Source organism: Athene noctua, chromosome 12 (assembly GCF_965140245.1).
Source record: "Athene noctua chromosome 12, bAthNoc1.hap1.1, whole genome shotgun sequence".
Classification (NCBI taxonomy): domain Eukaryota; kingdom Metazoa; phylum Chordata; class Aves; order Strigiformes; family Strigidae; genus Athene; species Athene noctua.
Window position 1 is genome coordinate 5948287 of NC_134048.1, and position 20081 is coordinate 5968367.

General features: G+C 40.0%; 1 protein-coding gene across 1 annotated transcript in view; it reads right to left on the reverse strand.

Moving 5' to 3' along the window:
- Nucleotides 1–20081, reverse strand: part of RANBP17 (RAN binding protein 17) — a 163508-nt gene that overhangs the window by 19333 nt on the left and 124094 nt on the right. The window contains exons 23-25 of the mRNA XM_074916209.1: nucleotides 13570–13784; nucleotides 12239–12377; nucleotides 5482–5648 (exon numbers count right to left, since the gene is read on the reverse strand). Coding sequence (XP_074772310.1) covers nucleotides 5482–5648; nucleotides 12239–12377; nucleotides 13570–13784 — 521 coding nt within the window. The remainder of the gene's footprint in view (nucleotides 1–5481; nucleotides 5649–12238; nucleotides 12378–13569; nucleotides 13785–20081) is intronic.

Consider the following 20081-nt stretch of genomic DNA (forward strand, 5'->3'; position numbering starts at 1 on the left):
GATGGCTTTGACATAGTTATTTTGCTGATACAAATTACACAACCACAAAAACAATCAGAGTAATGATTAAATGCAGTTATGTACATGCGAGACTACTAGTGCAAATGTTAACATATTTAAATGGGTTCCCTTCATTAAAAAAATTATATATGATATTAAACCATCAATCAAATCGAAACACTAGAGTCTAAACGTATTGTCACTGGTTAAAATAAATGACTTTGAGACTGAATTTTGGCTCACTCAATATGGTGCCTTTTCTGTTGCTTAGCCACCCAAGTCTCTGCTGGCTTGGGCTACAGCTGGTATATCTCCATCCCTTTCAATTAATAAAGAAAGTTATGATAGTATTGGATAACATTTTTAAATTGTGCTAAGAGGCTGAAAACAGATGTCCCAATGAAAATCATTCTCACTGCTGTATCAAACCTTTCAAGGCACAAGCTGGCAAAAGCCGAGCACTCTGGTTCTGATTCATCTGAGCCTTTAAACACATTTAATTTTAAGCATAGGAACAATCGCACCTGTGGGTTTGATCTGCTCTTAGAATCAAGCATATGCTTACATATGTGGCTCAAGGTGCTCAGGTACTCAACATCTTACACAACTGCCCTCCGCCAGTACAATTCAGATTTCCTTTTGTGATGTGCTTATATGCAAGTGCTTCTGCATGGGCCATGAAGCATGCATTATAAACACATCCCCTCTCCAGATTATTATTTCAATTACTGTGCATAACTCCACACTAGCTGTATATGGCACGGAGGTTTATCTGAAAAACAAAAACGTCACTGATTTTACTACTTAAAAGGGAAAAAAGGGAACTAGCAGTTTATAATACGTTTTTATTTTAGTAATGCCACTTGATTTTTCATTGCGACTGGCATCTTTACTTTCTGTTTTACATTTGCTATGCACTGCTGCTGTGCTGCTTCATTTAGCGCACCTTCCTCACTTGGTGAAGTTCTCAGTCACAAGCTCTCAGCTCCAATGAGCAGCCTGGTGAGTTTTACCTATCGCCGTTACGGCACGCGCTCTCCAGCTACCGCAGTACTGGCTGCCCCATCCTCCTCCTTTTTTCAGCACTACCACACTCACCACCACCCACTCCCTCAAAGTCCTTTGTCCACCCAGATGCTCTCCCATCTACCTGCTGTAACACTCCTTTCCTAGAGATCCCTCTCCAGTCCATGTACTCCACCACATTCCCCTATGCCAATAAACACCAGCTCTTCCCCCATCCCTGATGATTTTTCCCTACTGCAGCACTCCTCACGCACTGCTCCCAGGAATGCCGAACCCTCAGAAGAGATCAGCACAGACACAGCCTCGTTCTACAGCCACCCAGCCCTAAACCAACCGTCCACCAGCACTGTTCCCTGCTGTGGGCCCATGCGGGCTGCGGAGCGGAGCGTCCGTGCCAGCAGCCAGCCGCCCTGACCGCCGGCCAGGAGGCAGGAGCCTCCTGGTTCCCAGCTGGCTGTGCTGCGGCGGCATGCGGTGCTGCCCCACCTCTGGGCAGGCCAAACAGCACCCACCGCTGCTCCCGCACCAGCGAGACGGCCAGTGCTTCGGCTGCATGCTGGGTCTTGGCACAGGCACTGCGCAGATCTAATCCAAACATTGGTACAACATTCAAACTCACCAAAAAACCCTCCTTATCCACACGATCCTCCTGAAAATGATGCACGGAACGTACTCACTGTGCAATACCCTCCCTCGGTTGTTACCCCAGACCTCACACGCCTCTCCAAGAAACACCCGGGAAAGGAAGTCAACGCTGAAATGTCACTGAAATCCTGTTTCTATTCAGCCAACCAACCATTTATCCACTTCTACATCCAGCACAGAATTATGTCAGTGATGACTATGCAAGCAGAGTTCTTTACCATGGCTCTTAGGAACATTTGTCAGAACTATGGGTAAAAGATGCTACAAAACTGATTGATTTTTGGAAAGAACTAACATGAATAGTACTTTACTGTACCAAAATTGAGCTAACAGCCTAATGTGTACAATTCAGCAAGATAAGCATTAACAGAAGATAAAGATAGCATCTTAAAACCAAAAATTACGCTTTCATTTATGAAGCGGAGCAAACACTGGCTTTACCTGTCAATCCTGGAGTAACAGCATAGAAAAGTAGGAGCCTTAAAAAATTATTTATTAAAGTGCTTGTAACATGACATAATGCAACAGCAATAGTTGAATGTAATAAACAATATTAATGCTGCTTTCTATCCATGTATCTCAAATTACTTTACACATGTTAATTCAGTTCAGTTGTAAGACACCACCAAGAAGCAGTTGTTTGCCGATTAAGCTCAGACTAGCTCGCCCGGGGGAACAAAGCCGGTGGCACGGCAAAAAGGCCAAAGCCAGCAGCCACTGTTACACTTTAAAAGGATGCTGTAACTCGCTCCTAAACATTAAGAAGTTGTTTCACTTTTATGTTTTCTATTGCTCCTGCCTTTGCCCAGTCTTGCCACTCTGATAAAAACCCAGAGCTGCTATAGGATGTATGTAAGCAAACAAAATAAGAATTATAGGGTTTAATGACACAACGCAGCTATAAAGATGAACGCCTCAGCCATGGCCATGCACCTATTTGCTCAACTGCGGCCCGAGCTGGATCGCCTCGTTCCACGGTGAGCGAGAGGCCGCGGCCCCAGCCGCTGCGGTTCCGGGTGCCGCGGGGCAAAGGCCGGGGCCTGGCGCGGGCCCGCACCCCCAGAGCGGCCCCGCCGCCCCTCCCAGACGGGCGAGCCAGGCGGGAGGCGGCGGCTCTGCCCCGGCCCGGCCCTGCGGGCGCTCCCCGCCTCTGCCCCCCGCCGCGCTGCGCCCCGGCCCGCCGGCAGGGGGCGGCGGCCCCGCCCCGCCCCGCCCTCCCGGCCCGCCCGCCGCGCCCTGTCCCCGCTCCCGCCGCCCCGGGGCTGCCCCCGCCGCGGCCCGGCCCGGCCCGCACCTACCGCCCGCCGCGCTCCGAGGGCGCCTCCTCCTCAGCCCCGCCGCGCCGCTGCGCGGGCGGAGCCGCTTGTCCCCGCCTCGGGCCCGGGAGGGCGGGAAGCGGCGGGCCCGGGGCGGGCGCGGCTCCCGCGGCAGCGCCGCTCGATCGAGGCTGCGGCCCGGCCCGGCCGCGCGTCCCCGGGTGGCGGGCGAGCCCAGGGGGCGCCGGGATCTGCCGAGCCGTGGCGCAGCGCCCCGCGAACGGCACGACCCGGGGCGGGCGGCGCCGCGGGAAGCGCTCGTTACCGTTACCCGGCCGCGCCCGGGGATCCCACCTGGAAGAACGTTCCGACTAGTAACGGAGCGCAGTTATCATTGCATCAGTTTAGGGTAAAGAGCTGACAAACCTCTCTAAACTCCAAGCACAATTAGTCATTAGGGTCTAGTTTTTCAGCACTGTTAAGCAATTTGTAACCCATTCCTTTTAATAGGGTTACGCATTACTCAACCGACACAGATGTCTTGAAAACTGAAACCGCTGGTTATGAAGCAGCAACCTTGTTCATTAGCTTCCATGATAGTCAAATCATCTATAAAACCAGTGTTTAATGGCCAGCCGATGAATAATCAATGTCTCACTTTTCATCTGAGTGTGAAAGTGAGAATAATCTAATACACTGTCCCCCTGGTAAAACGCAAAGCCTTGGGTTCCGTTTCTATTCAGGGCTGATTTATAACCCAATGGAAACCTGATGTAAACATATGATCAATGAGTCCCATCATTGCTGATAATAACCCCCAACCGGCCCACTCCCTCATCTCAAAAGCCATCCCCTTAGGCTATTAGTTTCGTCCAGCTAATCCTCTCTACTATTTCTGCCTGCTGCTTTTACCTTGGCCATCCGTTCAGTCCAGCAGACTCAGAAGTAATTTTATACGCAGCAGAGAGCGGGTGGAATTGATTTTTCACTCAGTGCTCAGTTCCCATCTGAATAATTATCAATTTTACTGCCTCATAAAGGGAAGAGTCAAAATTTCAAATCAATTCAAAAGAGCTTCTGAGACTACAGAAACTGTGCATGAGAATAAAGGTCAAAGTTGTCAGTGACCTCGGGAGATGATGTCAGATATTAGTACACTGAGTAGTTGACATCAGAGGCACTCAATATGATATGACTAGTGCTAATGCAAATCATATTTATGCTGACTACTGGAGACCAGCCATTAATATTTTAAAAAGTACGTGAAAGCCTGCATTCAAAATAAATATAACCTATTCCGCAGAATCTGAAGTTAATAAAGACAGATCACCACCTAGTCATATGCTGTGAAGTGAAAGATTACTGCATATTAACAGACTAAGTATTACATCAAGATTGCCACAAATGCAGGAAAGTCCAGAGCCCAGGGCTGCTGTTCTGTCCTTTACGCTCAAATCACTGCGAGCAGGGCACTGTCCCGCTGACATACCCAAATGCTCACTTCAGTACTAGATTCCATGAAATCCCTATTAGGCAAGTAAAACATAAACCTGTGATATGACAAGGGAATCATCATATTCTGATAATGATGTCAAGAATAAACATCATTAATATTCTCACAATATGCTGTATTAGGAACATATTAGCTACTATTAGTTACTTTTCCCCTTCAATTAGAACAGTAGACAAATGACAACAAGAACTGTGGTGACTGTATGCCAGGCTTTTTCCAAATGACAGTGTGCCTATTAGGGAAACACAAAGATGACCACACTAGTCATTTGCATTTTGTTAATAACTTTCGTTTTTGTTAAAAGCCTCCAGACCTGTGAAACACATCTCCTGAAATGGCATCTTTGCAACTGCATTAGGAATCCAGAGATTCTTGTAAATATGAATTTTCAAATAGTTTAATGAGATTTTAAGGGAATGCGGCACAGAGCAAATGTGGAGGCACGTAGCTATGAGCATCCTGATCTCCCTGTAATGTACTTGAGCTGGGATAAACCTGACGAAGCTGGGAAGGGGAAATCTCTCCTAAGCAGTACAGCAGCCACTTCCTTTTCAGAAGCATTAGATTTAATTTCTATTGTATTTACCTTTAACAGAAAAAATCCCACTGAGTCGCCTATTGCAAAATAAAGCATTCAAATGCAATAGCATACAGCCATTCAATTTACACATTTCATTACCAAAATGTGTGGTTCAATGCCAGAATTTGTTCTTCTTCCTCCTAAAATACTTTAGAGAGCTTTCCTTCTCATTTGTCTATAAACGTATTGATGATCTCACACACCTCTTTTTACAAGCAAAAATGAAACACCAAGTTTTAAGATACCGTACAGTATAGTATAGTATCTACGCTCTTCAGTATGACAAAAAATATCTTCAATTTTTGGTTGTCATGAGAACACGGCTGAAGCTACTCAGGGTTGCATACCAGCACAGGGAGGTTTATTCTGTTACTAAGTAGCTAATGCTGCCCCCTTGTTCACAAAAAGTCAGGAAAATTCAGAAATGTAGTAATACCCCATAGAAAAGACTGCTAATTCACCTGCTGTAGAACTTCTGGGTTCTGCTGCATGAAATGAAGCAATCTCTCTCCATCCTGTGAAATCTCTCTACACCTTAAAGTCTTCTTTCCTTCTTTAGCGAGGTGCTTGAAGAGGTAGGTGACAATGTAGTCTAAACTAGCACAACAGCTGGAGGAGACAATTGTATCTGTGTAAAAAATAAAAAGTTTTTTAAATGTTTCTGTAAAAGAATAATTAGTAATGACATTTGGTAGTACTTGCAGAACTCAACTTTAATCTCTGATATTAAGCTAACTGATAGATTGACAACGTCTATTTTTGATACATGAGCTGACTAGCTTTGAAGACTGCTTTTATTAACATACAGCAGCCTTAAACCTTTGCTTTTGATTAACTGGATAGCTCCAAGTACTAAAGATCCTGTGAACTCCAGTGAACTTCCTTCACAACTATATGAAGGCAGCTGCCCCTCTATGTACTAGAAACTGCAGGATGAGGGTTGATCTTTTACTGGTATTCAGTTTCATGTTAAGAAGGCTCCAGATCCCTGGAAACCAAAGTTCTGGTTTGATCTGCTTATTGAAAAGGTAAGGTTAAATCCAGTAGAGCTGCTGTCTAGGTTTTTCTCAAGTAGTATTTCACAATGTTTCTCTGTCCCAAATAGCTTACAACCAATGTCAGGTGGCAAACAATGAACAAGGGTCATTAAAGGTAGTAACAAGGGTAATTAAAGGTAGTAAAAGGGTGACCACAGAACAGCCAGCCATTTTGCTTAACAACTAATAGTTCAAGCAGGTTAAAGTACATTAAATATGGCTGGCAACAACACAACAGCAGTCACTACCAAATACTTCATAAAAGTCCCGAAAACTGAAAGTCACGACAGCAAAGGAGGATAGTGTTGAAAAGCCGAAGCAAAAGCCACTTCGTATCTTTACTTACTGTTTCTATAAGTAAAGGAGATTAAAAGCTTAAACCCATTTGCAAAGAAAGTATGTCTGTCTGATTTATGTAAGTTATTTTGTTGCTAGGTGTTGCCTGCTGTGCCGCTGCTGTGAGAGAGGATTCTGCTCACTTCCACGCATCAGCACGATGTACTGCCCAATCTATCACCAGTGTACTGCCCCCGGTTCTCATCATGCTTCCCTTGTCTTCCTCCTGCAAACAGTGGTGCACCCTTCCTCCTGCCCAGCTGCTGGCTCCTCCTGGCCTGGCACCCGAGATGCTCCTTGGCCCTAAGCCCAGTGGCTGTGACTTGGACATTCCCAACTGTGCTGCCTCCCAGCTCCGGCTCTGTGATCCTGCCCAGAGCCACGTGTTTAAACAACCAGCCGCTCCTCGCGATACCGACACCGACTGAAGCTCCTTGTGTACACGCAGCGGTTTAACCTGCTGGGTGTGAGGTTCAGCCCTAATTGATACTCTCTGCCATTTCAAACATCAGCGCCAAATGAGTGGAGCATTTAGGACTCCATCCTGTTGCCACTGACTTCAGCTAGAACTTGTCTGGGCCTTTTATAGTTCACAGTATTTATTTTAGATGGGCCACTGGAGTAAGGGATGTGTGGAGGTTGCAAAAGGAATTAAACTGTTAAAATGTTCATTCTGAGGGAAAAGGGATTAGTAGGATCCAATTAAATGTACTTTGAATTCTTTAAACTATGCTAATTTGGAGGCCTGCCAACCTTGCAGTGTTCATTTAAACACATCCCTCTAGACACTGAAGTATTTTGATCTGTGTCTGTTTAACTCCTTAAGCTCTGTGCTGATGCTATTAACCCTTCACCATCTAAAAATGAATTCTGTTCTGCTAGGAGTGTTTTGAAGTGACATGAAGAAACATTTACAGGCAAAGAAGATACAAATGGTCTCCTAAGACTTGATCTTCCAAAGCAACCAGCTGACTTCGCAGCAGGAGTTGAGAGTGATCTAACAGCTCACAGAAATGAGCTGGACCATCTCAACTCTGTCTCCACTGGACCAGTGAACTTCCTAGGAGTGAATTCAACAGGGCAGGATGTTAAGACACATTGCCAGAACAAAGCTGAGTTCAAAGTTATGAGTCTTGCCAAAGTAAAGAACCACAGAATCTGGCACTCATCGTGTTCTCAACCAAAACAGTCCTGCATATAAACTAGAAATGCAATTCATGGTGGAATTGAATCACCATCAATAACAAGTGAGAGATTTGAAAATACGTATTTCATAGGAGGGCTCTGCTGTATTTCTAAACCAGTGCTTAACTCTATTTCTTTTTAAATTGAATAATACAAAGTAAATCACTATCATCAGTTTACAAAACAGCAGTAGTTCTAAACATGCTGATACTGTACAAGTATATATTTTACATTCGACAGTAAGTGATTTTAGCAGGACAGCAGACAGGTCTATGCTATCATTTGCTCATGAGAATCTGATATGAGTGTTAAGAGCTACTTAAATTTGCCCATAACTATATATCAAATATGCTTCCCTATGCTCATTTTTCCTTTTGATTGCAAGGGTATAACAGACAGGTAGCGTCAAGCAAACTCCCCCGAATGACTCTTCTGGGCATGTGGAACCTTGTGCTGGAGCAGAATAGTGTTCTCACTAAATCTCAGTGAGACAAGCCAGCCAACCAAATAAACAGAACAAACGAGCAACAAGAAGCTACCAGTTCTGGACTATGGACAGAAGAAATGGGTGGAGAAGACAGAATAAAGATAGAATTATAAAAGAAACTCAGATAAAAGCTTGGAATAATCAGGAAGAATGCAGTCAAGCCATGTTTCTCACTTCTGGTCAACTCAGCTCTATCGCCTGTGAACTAATCATTTGGATCATAAAACAAGCAGGCCATGATTACAGAAAACACCAAAACCAGCTCCATGTGTGTCAGCATGGACCCAGGAACAGTTCAGTAGTTTTGTCAAACATAGCTGAGCTCTCTGGACTTACCTGGCGGTGGGCAGGGAACAAGGGTAATGACCCTGGCATCAGTCACCACCACATTCAACTAGTGCTTTTGGCTGCTTTTTCCCCAGTATGCATTCATTTCATGTTCTGGGGCTAATTTTACATGCACTTTTTTGTTATCTGTGTGGTTTTGCCTTATTTAGGCAATTCCAATCAGCCATTTGCTCAAGTAACAGGAAGTTGAGCATGTATGTTAGAATGGGTTATATTATTTTTAAAAAGCCAACAAAACCCCCAAACAACTTGAGGATAGCTTTTGGTCTCAACAATATGACAATAGCATGCTGAAGGGGAATTATTTTTCACCAGTTTAATGACATTGCTGAATCTCTGCATATTAAAAGATTGTTTTGGTTTTCACATAAAGGCAAGGAGAGGGAGTTAAGTGTATTTTCCCTGTCCATCAATTGCTTACAGTTCAATACTGGCATTATTTGCCTTTGAGACTAAACCTGGAAAGTAAATGGATTTAGCAATTTAACATCTAAATTAGGCAGCAAGACAGAAAAAATGTTTTACTTTTTCCTCAATGAATAGCATACTATACTATTAATCATACGAGAATTAGAAAAGCTTTGAGGAGATTAGTGACAACATGCCAGGCAGACTACATTAAAAGGCTCTGATCCACTGAGTCAGCTGTGAAAAAGCCAGGTAAACACTTTAGAAGGGAACTATTGGAGTGTTTATCCTCGCAATAAAGGCTTAGATGAGGGCTTCCATTATAGCTGATTTACAGCTAGGTGCTTCAGAAGGAATACATATTCTTTCACAGTGTTTATAAAGTGTAGAATCAAGCAAGGTATTTACAACAGAATGAACACTCCTCAGAAAAAAGGATTTGGGGAATGCTTATCCTACAGCTGACAACAATGAGAGTCTCAAACGTTTCACATACATAAAGGGAACAGAGAAAAAAAAAAAATCAGATACTTTTTTCTGTGTGAAAGAGCAGTGATCTCCTGGTATTTAATTTTTAAAACATAAAGACAGCTATTTCATTTTTTATAAACATATCTGAAAATGACTTGTATGTTCTAATCAGTTTAAAACACAATTCCCCCTCAGATGGCTTATAGCCCTGAGTCCTATATTCTGAGATGTTTTTGTGGCACTGATACAATTCAGTGAAAAAGGCAATGCCTGGATCTACTTACCCATTTTCCAAGGGCAGAAGGATGTATGTGACCAAATAACACATAGGAAATACATTTGTATTTCTCTGTCTCACAATTGGTAATGTCCCAAACACCAAAATTTTTAAAGGGATATAACATTTAGAAGAACGACTCTTAAGAAAAAGCAGTGGCGGGTAACTGACTATTGAGATGATTAAGTAAATTAACAATTAAGAGCTCTAAACTGAACAAAGAATAGTTCATCTGGACATGTCATCATAACAATAGAAAGTTATTTCAGTTAACTACAGAAATAAAACTTCTTGAACACAAATAAGGAATTTAATGGCTAACATCAATATCAATTCCTGATATATGCAGTAGTGAGAAACATGACATTAAGGAAAAATAATCACTTTATCACTTCAAGATGAAAGGTAAAAAAGAAGCATTTTTCAGCTGGCTACTCATGGAAAGTAAGTATTACTCTTAATGTCCAAGAGACATTTACAAGGATGAGGGGCTACACAGGATTTGGACAGAATCAAAATTGTTTTGGAAAGCTAGAGAATACAAGTGAAAAATGTAGGGAAAATAGCAGTAGGATCCTAGGTGGTGGCAGAAAACAAATGGGACCATCCTCCAGTCCAACATCCTGGCCAAAACAGGGTCATCATCAGACAGGTTCCTCAGGACCTTGTCCAGTATCTGGGAATCTCTCCAAGGATGGAGATTCCACATCCTCTCTGGGCAATATGGAAACAGCTAGGTCTTACTGACAGACAGATTTGGCAAGTCTCAAAGACTGAAAAACTAACTGAGTTTGGAGGAATCAGAGTAAATAAAGAAAAAACTGTACGTGAAAGTGATTGTAACAGCTTCTGACGACTGCATCAAGCCTTCCGTGAAGTCAGGTGAAGTTAAAAATCTCTACACACTTTGTTTTAGTCTTGCACGTTTGTATTTATTTTAGGTACCTTAAGGACATTAAGATGAACTGAAGGAAAGAATTGACTAAGCAAATCTATGGATTATAAAATGTGAAAAAAAGTGAGCTATTAAAATTTTCTTGATACTTTTTTCAGCAGAATATCAGGAATTCCGCAAAAAAGAAAGTCTTCTGAAAACACATCTGTGCTCCTAAAAATTAATAATTCTTCATTAATAAACACCTGGATACCTAAACCACAAAAGTTTAAAGCTAAAATTGGAAATACATACTTTACTACTCCTTCTCCCTGCATGAGAGATCAACACTTTTTGAGAGGGGAAAATAAACATAACACATGAAAGCTGAAGTTTATATAGCTTTTACATTTTCTTCTCTCTCTTTTACATTAATTCAAATTTGATTTCAAAGAAATGATTAAAGTAAACTTGGTTTGGTAGCAAATTATCAAAAGGAATATAACAAATATCTCAAATGGAAGAGATGTAATGTGAAGTGATAACAGAGAACAGGAACAGGGCTTGCTAAACTGGTAGCTGTCAGTCAAGCTAATGTTCAGTACAATATATCCATTCGCAAATGATCAACAGGCAGACTCCCAGCAGAACCAGCCTATAGGCAGAAACTGCTGTACCATCATTACAGGTGACAAAGCACTCAAAATATCCGGGAGAAGATGGATTTCAGCATTATATAATAAAATGACCTGAATATTTTACTACTGTTGCTTAGCTATTCACTACCCATTTTCTCTCTAAGAGTGGTTCCCCTCCTGCAGCAAAAACTGCTGAATGTGTTTAACATAGCAAATGCTTTGTGAGTCTCAGTGCATTCATGCATTCCTGTGGGGTTTGACTGACACTTGGCGGTAATGAGAAACACCAGCTATTATAAAGTAACATCTATACACACTAACATTGCAAATTCCTATTTTTTTTTTTTCCTTAATAACCACCCCAATCAATAAATATGACTGTAAGGTTTTGAACGGCTTCTCAGTCAAAAACTATATAAATGCATGGTATTCCTAGGTGATCAGAATGTAACTGCATGATTTATTTTTTCTTCCCCTAAATGCTCAGTTTCCTTCTTCATATTCCAAATGACTCTAGGCTGCCAACCCTCCCTCCTCCTCCCCACCCAAAACCCAAATGTGTGGACAGTCATCTGGTTAAAAAGCATGTATTAAACCATGCAAGAGAATGAAAAGAATTACCATCAGACTGCTGTACTTTTATCGTTACTGCAAGTATGATTCTGTTGCACTGATTCTCCTCTAAAGTGTATTCAGGAAGTACTGAATAACTAGTTTCTTTTTTTCATGGATAGATACCTTTAAATTTCTGAAACTGTATCACAGCTGTGCAAAACAAGCATTATTTATACAGCAGCTATGTTGATCAAATAAAAACAAAACCCCACAGATTCCAGTACACATATTAATACATTTTACTTCTGAATAACAAATACATGAATTTTCAGTACAATCCTAGTGGAGGCACATGAATAATTTCAACAATTCTGGCTTGTAAGAAAAGACAATTTAAAAATAGTATCTCAAAAAACCTACACATTAGCTGTTTAAAAGAACTTAGCTCCATTAACTGAAAGTCTCCATTCTTAAAATGTTCAAAACCCAGCATCTTCCACTGTCACATGATATTTTAAGTAACAAATGAACATGTTTCTTTGAAAATCCTAGATAGCTGAATACTTCAATTCTTTCTTTATCTGAGTGCAAGTAATTCTTACCTACTGCAGTAAGTCCTTCAGATATTGAGGTAAGAATATAGATTAGGACACGAGGTTCTAAACTGGTAATGAAACTCATATGATCCTGGGTCAGACACTCCAAAAGTGGGTAATAAGACTGGCTTAGTTTTCGATATTGCTGAAAAAGAGAGTACACATTCACAGCAAATACAGATATTACCACTGACTAATATTAACAATATTAACAGATGATGGAAGAATGATCTTAAAGTTTTTATGATGTGATAAATTCTAATTTAGCCATTAAGTCAGAATATTATAGAGACAAAATATTTTCTTGTCTTCAGTAGATTTCAACTTTTCAAATTTACCATAGGATATAAATTTGCTATTAGTTTAAAATAAGCTCAGGATACCACAATAACACTACCATGCTTTGCCATTCTACACAGCTATCAGTCTAGTAAAAGTAGTATAGTGTTCTGTCCAGGGCGTCAGTTCAACAGGACTACAGCCCGTATCTTACCTTCTGCAGGAAATCTTACTAAAATTTATCACAGATTCCCCCAAATCATCTCAGAGATGGAGTTTATTTTTGTGCTTAAGTGAAGTCCTACAACAGACTCTGCACAGGCAAAGGCACTTGCTTGAATCCATTGGCCCAATCAGCATCTTACTCTTACAGACTCTTATTTAGGGCATTAATTTCTGGATGGCTAGGAATGTGACAAATATGCACACTTACTATATGACCAATACACCAGTTTTAACTGAGAGCACCTTTTCAGTTCCAAGGACTTTCTTTATGTGGCAATCATAAATCTGGGTATTAACCATCTTTAACTATCTTGAATTTGTCCCTTCCTGTAAGAAAATGACAGTTCTGAACTTAAGTGTCATGAAGAAAATGTCACAGTTCAAATTTAGTCTGATAGTGCACAAGATCTGTTGTCTTCCCACAGAGAAGTGGGAACATGGTGTACTTTGAAATTAAAGTTTCAAATTTTATGACGAATACATAGTGACAATTTACAGATTGAAACTAATTGCAGAGTGGCTGAGTATGTGATGATGTTTTATAGTGCATGCAGGCAACCTACATGGGTTTGCAAGTTCAGAACGGAAAAAAAATTTCCATTTCTCTCTTTTGTGACAAGCCTAGTGAAAATTCTGGAAAAGCTCCCATTTTGCATGGCAGTTCAGTCATACCTGTATTTTAGATGTCACTATAGAAATAAATTCAAGTAATTTGAACTGAAAACTGCATTTGAGCTGTTCTAGATCCCTCTGTCTCATTATAACAATACAAAGCCTGTGGTGGTGTTATTTCATATTTCACGTAAAGACTCCCAAGATGAGTAATTGCTTACTAGCAAGTCACTGTGGGATACTGAAAGCAGCATTTTGACAAAGGCCTGAAGTACATTGTCAAAGTGGTTGTCCCCGTACAACTTGAAGACGCCAAAGCTGACATAATTTCCACATAAGGCAGATTTGAGTGCAGAGTAACAGATGGAAATGCCCTTGAGTTTCAACGGATAAACCTGATCTTTTGACAAAGTCCCAAGAGAGAGGATCTGATTACCTGTTTTCATAAAAAGAAAGAAAGAAAGAAAGAAACTTACATAAGCAGCTGCAAATCTAAAATATTTTGATGGCACTATCTAAACTTATTTTTTGTCTTTATTTTCATTATTATTTGGAAGAAAAATTGTTTCTGCATTTGATGTAAAAGATTTGTTAAGTAAGCATGACTAGAGCTTAAAAGCCACCAAGGAATTAGTATGCAAATTTTAAAATATAAGCTATGGAATTTCTGTCACTGATACACAGCCAGACCACGACTTGGTCTAACAGCATGAATTCCTTAATCTGAACAGAGTTGCAACAGAGTTGGTTTTATAGTTTCTCATGCTGCAGCAAAGCCTGGTTTTGATCCATTACCATGACAGTCTCTTGGGATGGTTGCTGATGTATACACACACTAAATATATCCCTCAGAAAACAAGTATGTCCATTACAAAAGCCTCTATTTTACCAGTCACAGATGGGAATGACTTTTTAATTAAACTTTATGTTTATAATGTAAAAATAACAGCTAACGGTAAATATTTGCTGTTGCTATTAACAGGCAATAGTGACTTCTGGATCCACTGTGCAGCAGTGCAGTAGATCCTGCTGCAATCCTCTATAAATGTAATTATTCGCAAGGTCTCATTATCAAGTTTTCTAGGTATTGTGTAATAATTTAATGCTCATCTTCACAGCACCCCAGAGTTAGTTTGTCTTCATGACAGTTTTTTTTAAAACCTGAAGTAATTAATGAAAGTGAGCTAAAACTGTACAATGAACACAGCAAAGATCAAGTATTTCAGTTCTAACAAAGTAGCTTGACTAGATTGACCCCCTCTGACACTGACAAGCTTGGCCTGCACAAAAACCAAGTGCCAGGTCTCCACTTTATTACTACTCATTGTTCTTGGCAATTTTAAATAGAGGAAAATAGGGCAAAACTGTATATTTTTTAAAGTATTCCTACAAACAAAAGCACAATAGTTTACAGATCAGATGCTCATCTTGCCTGCTTTCAGTGTCTTAGTTGTCATAGCTATGATGACAACTTAGAATTATAGAATCATTTAGGTTGAAAAAGACCTTTAAGATCATAGAATCCAACTGTTAACCTAGCACTGCCAAGTCCACCACTAAACCATGTCCCTAAGCACCACATTTGCATACCTTTTAAATAGCACCAGGGATGGTGGGTGACTCAACCACCTCCCTGGGCAGCCAGGGGTAGTTGTAGAGAGCAGTAAGGTCTCTGTTGCGCCTCCTTTTCTCCAGGCTGAACACCCCCAGTTCCCTCGCTCTAGACCCTTCACCAGCTTCGTTGCTCTTTGGACACGCTCCAGCTCCTTAATGTCTGTCTTGTATTGAGGGGCCCAAAACCGAACACAGTATTTGAGGTGTGGCCTCTCCAGTGCTGAGTACAAGGATCTAGATCACTAGATTATTTCTCTAGTCCTGGGGGCCACACTATTTCTGATACAAGCCAGCATACCATTGGCCTTCTTCGTCAACTTGGATCAAGGAGCAATGAACAAACTGGACATTAACTATTCACAATTCCAAACATTACCAGTTGAGAGAGGTAGTTATGACAGCTCAGTTTTATTTTTATAATAGGCAATTAAAAATGCCCCTAAAAACTTGCCTGAGATAACAGAGATCTCATAGATTGCACAGTACTGTTTAATACATATTGAGGCCTAGTATTAATCTGGGTCTGTCTCTACACAGCTCTCCTTTCTACCCACACAAATTTACACCTGCAAATCATATACTTCCTTACTTTAATTCTTTCTCTTAATGCTATTGATTACTGACAACGGGGAATTGACATCATACAATTAGTAAAATGAGGGGGGAAACCCTATTTCTAAACACCCAGTGCATCAAAGTATCACCCATTTGGTATCATTTGATGCAAAGAGGGAAAGGCAGAAGTTTTTGTTTAGACATTAATGTTGTTCACCACTTCTAGCAAGGCAATTTATCCATCAAGTTGTAAAGGAAAAGTAGATTTACAAAGAAGACTAGGAGTATGATCAGGGATTGCTTAGAAGTAGTAACTTGGGTCTGTCAGAAGCCAGAATGGCATCACTAGAATTATGGAAGGGAGAAGAAGTATCAAATACTTCACTAGGAAAGATGGTCACTTACAGTCAAAATCAGACCCTTTTATTTAAAAAAACCCACAACAAACAAACACCAAAACAGAATGGTTTTGATACTGTAAATGGTCACATGAGCACCTCTACTACCCCAAATGCTGTAGTTATGAACACAGTGTAACTGGGGAAAAGGGTACAATGCCAGTGAATGCTCCTGCATGGAAATTAATTTCAAATGGTTATTAAATCTCTGTTATACTAAAAATTACCAGTATCCAGAAAGTCCTCTTTGAAAAGTAAAACATAGAAGAAAAAGAATGTCTTCTAGTGTACCTGGATATTCATTTGTTGTAATACTTTACATTGCTAAGAAATTACATTTACATAAAATTAAAGATGAACTCCATTTAGCTTCCTACAGTGCCCCATTTAAGCTATTCCAGCCCAGTCATCTTATCTAGCATTAATCTTTTTGCAAGACCTAGTCTAGTTACTGAGAAGATCAGTGAATTTCAAATTCTGTTGAAAAAAAACCCAAAAAACAAAATACAGAATTTTGTCTGTCTGTGAAATAAGAGTGGTAAGACACACACTATTTTTGAAAGCCACTATGTAAATAGTATATAATTCTTACGGCAAAAACAAGACATAAAGGTAAGCGTGCTGTAAACTAACCTTATATGGTCTTCTCCACTATTAAATTCTCTGCTGAAAATCTCTATTTCAATAATGCAAATATATATCTGGCTTCAGAAATAATCAAAGGCAAAGTTCTGGATCCAAGAAATTAACAGCCTGAGTTTCTAACTGAGCTGTTCAACCACTGCATTGCGCAGTCCTAGGTCCTTGAAGTACTTGGTGTAATATGCAACAACAGATGGAAAGAGCTTAGCAGTAGTAGTTGTCAACAAGGCAATTAAGTACTTAATATGAAAATTAATTGAAAGTCAATGGAAAAAACAGATGATGAGGAAAGAAGTTGGAAAAACCCTAGGAATCCCTTAGCCTGGGAACATGAATTCTAGGAGGTATCCACTAGTGCTGATGTTCTATCATTTTTATTACTTCACATAAAAAATCACCCTGTAATTAATACTTTAAATCCACTGATCAGCATAAAGCATTCACTATAGAAAGGCGCAACCTCCCTCCCTCACACTGCCTCACCCAGGCAGGCATGGCAAAAGAGGAATTCGACACTCTTCTAATGAAAACACTGTGAAGAATTTGGGTCTAGTGCAGGATTAAAAGCTGCTTTTTGCAAGTGACAGAGTCCACAGAGAACTGTTCTGTGTTCATGGACTCATTTTGAAAGGGCCTAAGAGTGGGAACAGTTGATTTCAAATTAGCAGCAGAGGTGAAAGACCACACCATGCCTGTTACCACTGCCCCAAGCCATCAGCCTATGATTCAAGGGATGCAGTGCTAGAACAAAGACTAGTGTTTTAGCATTAGTTATTGAAAAAAAATGAAGTACAGTGCTATGCCTGACCAGATAAAAAAAAGAATGATCTACTTGTAACATTTAGCAGGAGCTTCAGGGGAATATTTTTACACACCATGGATACTACTGAACATAAACTAATTTACTGAGGTACTTGGAATCGGGTCAAGAACAACTCCTCAGCTACTGAGGATATGCTTACATTTATAATCCCTGTAGTGGAGGGCCAAAATACAATTTTATAAACTCCTATTGTTAAGAGAAACAATTTAAAGAAATTAAATCAACATAAAAGTGACCTTTGACATGCTGAGTTTAAAAATTGTGTTTGAAATTCATAGCTCCTGTCAAAATGAAAACTCTGCAGAGACTAATCAGTGAAGTTTCAGTGTTACTACTGAGTTAAAAATCAAATGAAAAAAATCCAACTTGCACCAATTCCTTCTTAATGTGGGAGAAATTGTATCACACCATCTTAAAACATACTTTCAAAATTCTCAATAATTTCCTTTAATACAACTTTTTGCTCTGCATTTGACAGCAACGTCACTTACAAAAATTACCAACTCTCTGAGCCTCAGAGGCGATACAAAATTCTGACATGAATAAGCAAAGGATTCTAAAGGTACTGGGTGAAATTGCTAGATAAGGAAATTAGGGCTGGAATTTGGCTTACAAATTAAGCATTTCATTACTGCAAGACTCCTTAGTACATAAACAAAGGAGTTGGAAGAAAAAAGTGTGTGTATGCAGAGAGGGAATACAAAGCCAGCAAAAACCCAAACTGGGATGCTCTGACTGAAGATAACATCACCATGCCTCAGAATCCCAGAGGCAATATGCACCAGAGCTCTTTGCACAGCTCATTCCCTCACTCCCTCCTAGATGCGGGAGCATGTCAGGACAGGCAGCTTCCCTTTCAGTTCTTCTCCTTAATTGCTTTTACAGTAGAAGCTATAATACAAAAATGATTTCCTTATGGCTGAGTTTCATTTAAAAGCAGGGCTTGTTCTAGATTTCAGTCCAATAAGCACTCTGTATAATAATACAACTAAATCATGTTTTAACATGTGTGAATTAGATGAAGATAAAAAAAGACTTGGGTGAGATTAAAGAAAGGTTGTGAAAATTTATCACATTTATAGAGAAAAAGTGTTTTTTGCCTTTTCCCCTTTCCTATTTTTATTATTCACCACTGCCCCATAAAGATGGTTTTGAATGTATGCTTTCCAGGCATTCGGAATGCTAGGGCAGTATAAAGAAGTGGCCATATGCAGAAAACGAAAAGGAAAACATGAATTATAAAGATGAGAGCAAGCTTCAAAACCTGATTTTTTTAAAGCTTCCACAACAACAAAACATGCATAAAACGTCTCAAATCAGCACAATAAGCATGCACAGTGCCAAGATAAATTTGCCAAAAGAAACCAATTATGAAATCTGAGTCAGTAATGAAGAGCAATATATTCTGGAACCACTACCATAAAAGAAAGGAGAGCAGACCAATGGCAATCGAGACCAGTGAACACTCCACTTTTAAGCTAAGCTGCTGATTAGAAATACCTGTTATACAGCACAGATCAGTTTAACCAAAATTTTGAAGAAGAACTGTTATCTTATGAAGTTGCTGGCACTGAATGGATTACCACACTAAGTTTTGAAATACATGTTCTGGAAGCAATTTAAAGCTCATTAGAAATAATTGTGTCTGGCTACTGGAAAATGTGGTAAAATTTAATCCACATCCAAATGCTACCTGGGCTGTGAGAACAGGAAATTGTTTTGTGCTACTGTGGCTAACCTCATTGCTGACCTTGAGCAGTAACTGCTACAACAGCCGAAAGCTGAAGCAAAATTAAAAACTTACATCAAAGTATATCATGACAGAATGTAGATAAATAAAACCAGCATATTGAAAATATTATTTTTATGTCAGTCTCCTATAATGAAAGGGAAGAGGTTTACTAAAATGTAAAGAAACCACAAAACAAAAATAGATGGTCCCAAGATGCATTGAAACATCCTTCCTGTACAACTTGGGAGTTCAAAAACACATAGTAAGGAGACTTGTACATACAGAATTAAAAGTGAAATATATTGGGGATGAAGAATGGTGGACTACACTATTCCAACTCCTTTCAATTTTCTCCTCTCAGTTGTTTATTTTAAATCACTCTATCACTCAGACTGGCTTTAGTCATAATGGACAAGACACAACACCCCTTGCCAAACAGCTGCAGAGTCCTAACAAGGATAATTGACTATCTAAGTGCTTTTTGCATCCTGCGCAAGGCTTTACATCTTCTGAACATATAGCATTTGTACAGACATCTTAGAATTGTCTTCAGCACTGTATCAGTGATAACTGAGCAGAAAGACAGGACACACTAGTACTACCCTAATCACAAGGCCGGATCTGTTAAGCAGAATTAAACACTTGCTAAAGCGACAATTTTCAAAACTACAAAGAATTAATATTTTAAGTTTTATTCACTGACAACTGAAGATGCTTAGCATATCTTAAAAATTTGTTTTTTTTTTTTCTGCTTTGCACTCAAACATATGAAATCACTGTATGTCAGTCTAGAGGAGAAAAGCGTATATGCTTTAGTCTAGAATTAAAGAGATTTCAGCATCCATACTCACAAGCGTTCACACATTCACACTCCAGAAACACAATTCTACCTTTTTCTTCCGCCTTTTAATTTTAGCCCAAGCATGGATCTTACAGTACATACAGACAGTAAATGGAGGTACCACTCAG